The sequence below is a fragment of the Magnolia sinica genome, chromosome 1 (assembly GCF_029962835.1).
Source record: "Magnolia sinica isolate HGM2019 chromosome 1, MsV1, whole genome shotgun sequence".
Classification (NCBI taxonomy): Eukaryota; Viridiplantae; Streptophyta; class Magnoliopsida; order Magnoliales; family Magnoliaceae; genus Magnolia; species Magnolia sinica.
The window spans coordinates 58,772,942-58,775,232 of NC_080573.1; the positions used below are offsets into that span (position 1 = coordinate 58,772,942).

General features: G+C 42.1%; 1 protein-coding gene across 1 annotated transcript; it reads left to right on the plus strand.

Annotated features, from left to right (window-relative positions):
• Positions 1-845: 845 nt before the first annotated feature.
• LOC131245077 (uncharacterized) lies at positions 846-1,673 on the plus strand. Its single transcript, XM_058244321.1, has one exon. It carries the CDS (start codon positions 1,226-1,228, stop codon positions 1,430-1,432), a length of 207 nt encoding a protein of 68 aa, XP_058100304.1. The 5' UTR covers positions 846-1,225; the 3' UTR covers positions 1,433-1,673.
• The last annotated feature ends 618 nt before the right edge of the window (positions 1,674-2,291 follow it).

Genomic DNA, 2,291 nt, shown 5'->3' on the forward strand with positions numbered 1-2,291 from the left:
GAGTGGTCCATTTGAGCCTTAGATCTGCTTATTTTTTGCGCTTGTACATTACGGTGGCCCCTCAGAGCCCTCCGTCCGTTCCTAGCCAGGGACGGGCGAGGTAGTACCCAAGCCGCGTCCAGCGCGATTCTTTTGTTTAGTTTGGGATCCACTTGTCTGGAATCCGATGTTCGCCAGGTGTAAATGTGCATGGTGGGCCTGCCAAGGAAGCGGATTGCGTCCTACCGCCGCCTGGACACTAATCCGTCCTGACAGGACTATGTGGGGCCCACCGTAATTTATGGGTTTTATCCAAGCCGTCCGCCCATTTATACAGATAATTTTAGGGATAGTAAAAAAAAGGTTGAGACATATCAAAATCTAAAGTGGACCACACTGGAGGTTGAATGTCCACCGTTAAAAACTTCTAGGTAGCCAAGGAAGCTTTGGATCAAAATGATGTTTTTGTTTTCCCTTCATCCATGTCTGTATGATCTATTGAACAGGTTGGATGGAAAATAAACATCTCGGTGGCTCATAGGATGGTTTCAAACGGTGGGTATCATTATCACCGCTGCTTCTATAGTGTGGTACACTTGAGCTTTTAATCTTCCACATTTTTAGGCTAGTATTCTAAAATGATCTTAAAAAAATGGATGGACGGCGTGGATAAACAAATACATTAGGGTGGGCCCACAGAGCCCCTGTCTGGACGCATTAAACATTTATTGGGTACATGCGGGGCAGGACCCAATCCGCTTCCGCCTGCCAAACTTCAAGAAAGTATCCGTTGGAAACTTGAACGTTGCACAACCGTCTCTCGAGATCCACAGAGAGAGTATATATTCACCATTTCTGAAGCAAACACCTAACCATCTCATCGCCACCTTCTATCATCAGTACCGATCTCTGAATCTTCCTATTTCTTCAATTCCAATCTTCCTCTATTCAAAAAGGGAAGTCCCAAATTTCGGTTTCTCAATCTCCCAAGAAAATCAATCATCTGATCTCGTCTTTTGCCACTTCTTTATTAAAATTCCCCTTACTTGAATTGATTCCAGAAACGAATAGGCACGATAAGCTTCTTCTGTGAGTGGAGAATCTGAGAGAGAGAGAGAGAGAGAGAGAGAGAGAGAGAGAGAGAGAGAGAGAGATGGGTTTTGTTCTGGTGATCTCCTTGCCATTGATTCTGTTTGCAATCGTTCTGGGTTTCGGGTGTTAGAGAGAGAGAGAGAGAGAGAGAGAGATGGGTTTTGTTCTGGTGATCTCCTTGCCATTGATTCTGTTTGCAATCGTTCTGGGTTTCGGGTGTTATTTTCTTGGGAGAGCGAAGGGGAGGCAAGACGTGCGCACTTGCCCGCAGGTGTATGGGGAGCCTGTCCCACCAAAGGGAGGTGTTGAAACTCTGCCTCCAACAATTCATGTCAAGCAAGATAATTCAATGCAGGTTTGAACTTGGGCGGACGGCTTCTACAAAAGATTCCTCAGTTATTTGATTTGAATTTCTTGATTTTTCAAAGTTGGTTTTTCTAATCTTTTTTTCGCTTTTTTTGTCCTTGGTTATTCTTTCTATCTTTTATCGTTGAAGTTGGATGTGGATGAATTGATTTGATTGATAACCAATAAAGTTGGTGTTATGGATGTATAAATCCAGTTCGATAATAAAGATTATGGCTTTCTTTTGGGTGTAAAAATCTGTTTGGTGATATTATTATTATTATTATTATTATTATTATCATGGATTTCTTGGTATTGAGAGTGATAATCAATGTGGATTGGATCGAAATCTACAAACACTAGTCACTTTGGAATGAGTTTGGATGCTCAGGTCGTGTTTGGAATTCGGATATACTCTTCAATTGATTCGTAATTATTAGCTCAATTCAATGACCGTAGGGCTCTCAACGGCCGGGCATGGGTTGGCTTCAACCCGAATTTTGAACTTCTCAGGGTGGCCTAACAGGCCAGGGGCCTATCCTATTCAAAGTTTTGATAATGCAAGGCAGCCGGGCCCATTGACAGCTCTGTTCCTTAATATTCTATTATTCATATGGAGGGTTATGTCTCAAAATTGCAATTTATGTTATGTTGGGAAGCATTAGAAAATCAAATGCATTTACTTTTCTTGTCAATGCATTCATTTATTGAATTGAATTACCATAAATCAGTTGCGACAAAGAGAAATGCTAGATCAACAGCTTGGATCGTTGAACAATGGTCCCAAATGCACAAATCTAGCATTCATCTCTTAATTGAATTAGGAAAAGAGGAGCGGCTCGGTGGCCTGAGTTGGTAGTGTTACCTGCTCTTTC

What these genes read in the sequence shown, in the direction of transcription:
- LOC131245077 (XM_058244321.1), top strand. Translation starts at nt 1,226, where the DNA reads ATGGGTTTTGTTCTGGTGATCTCCTTGCCATTGATTCTGTTTGCAATC.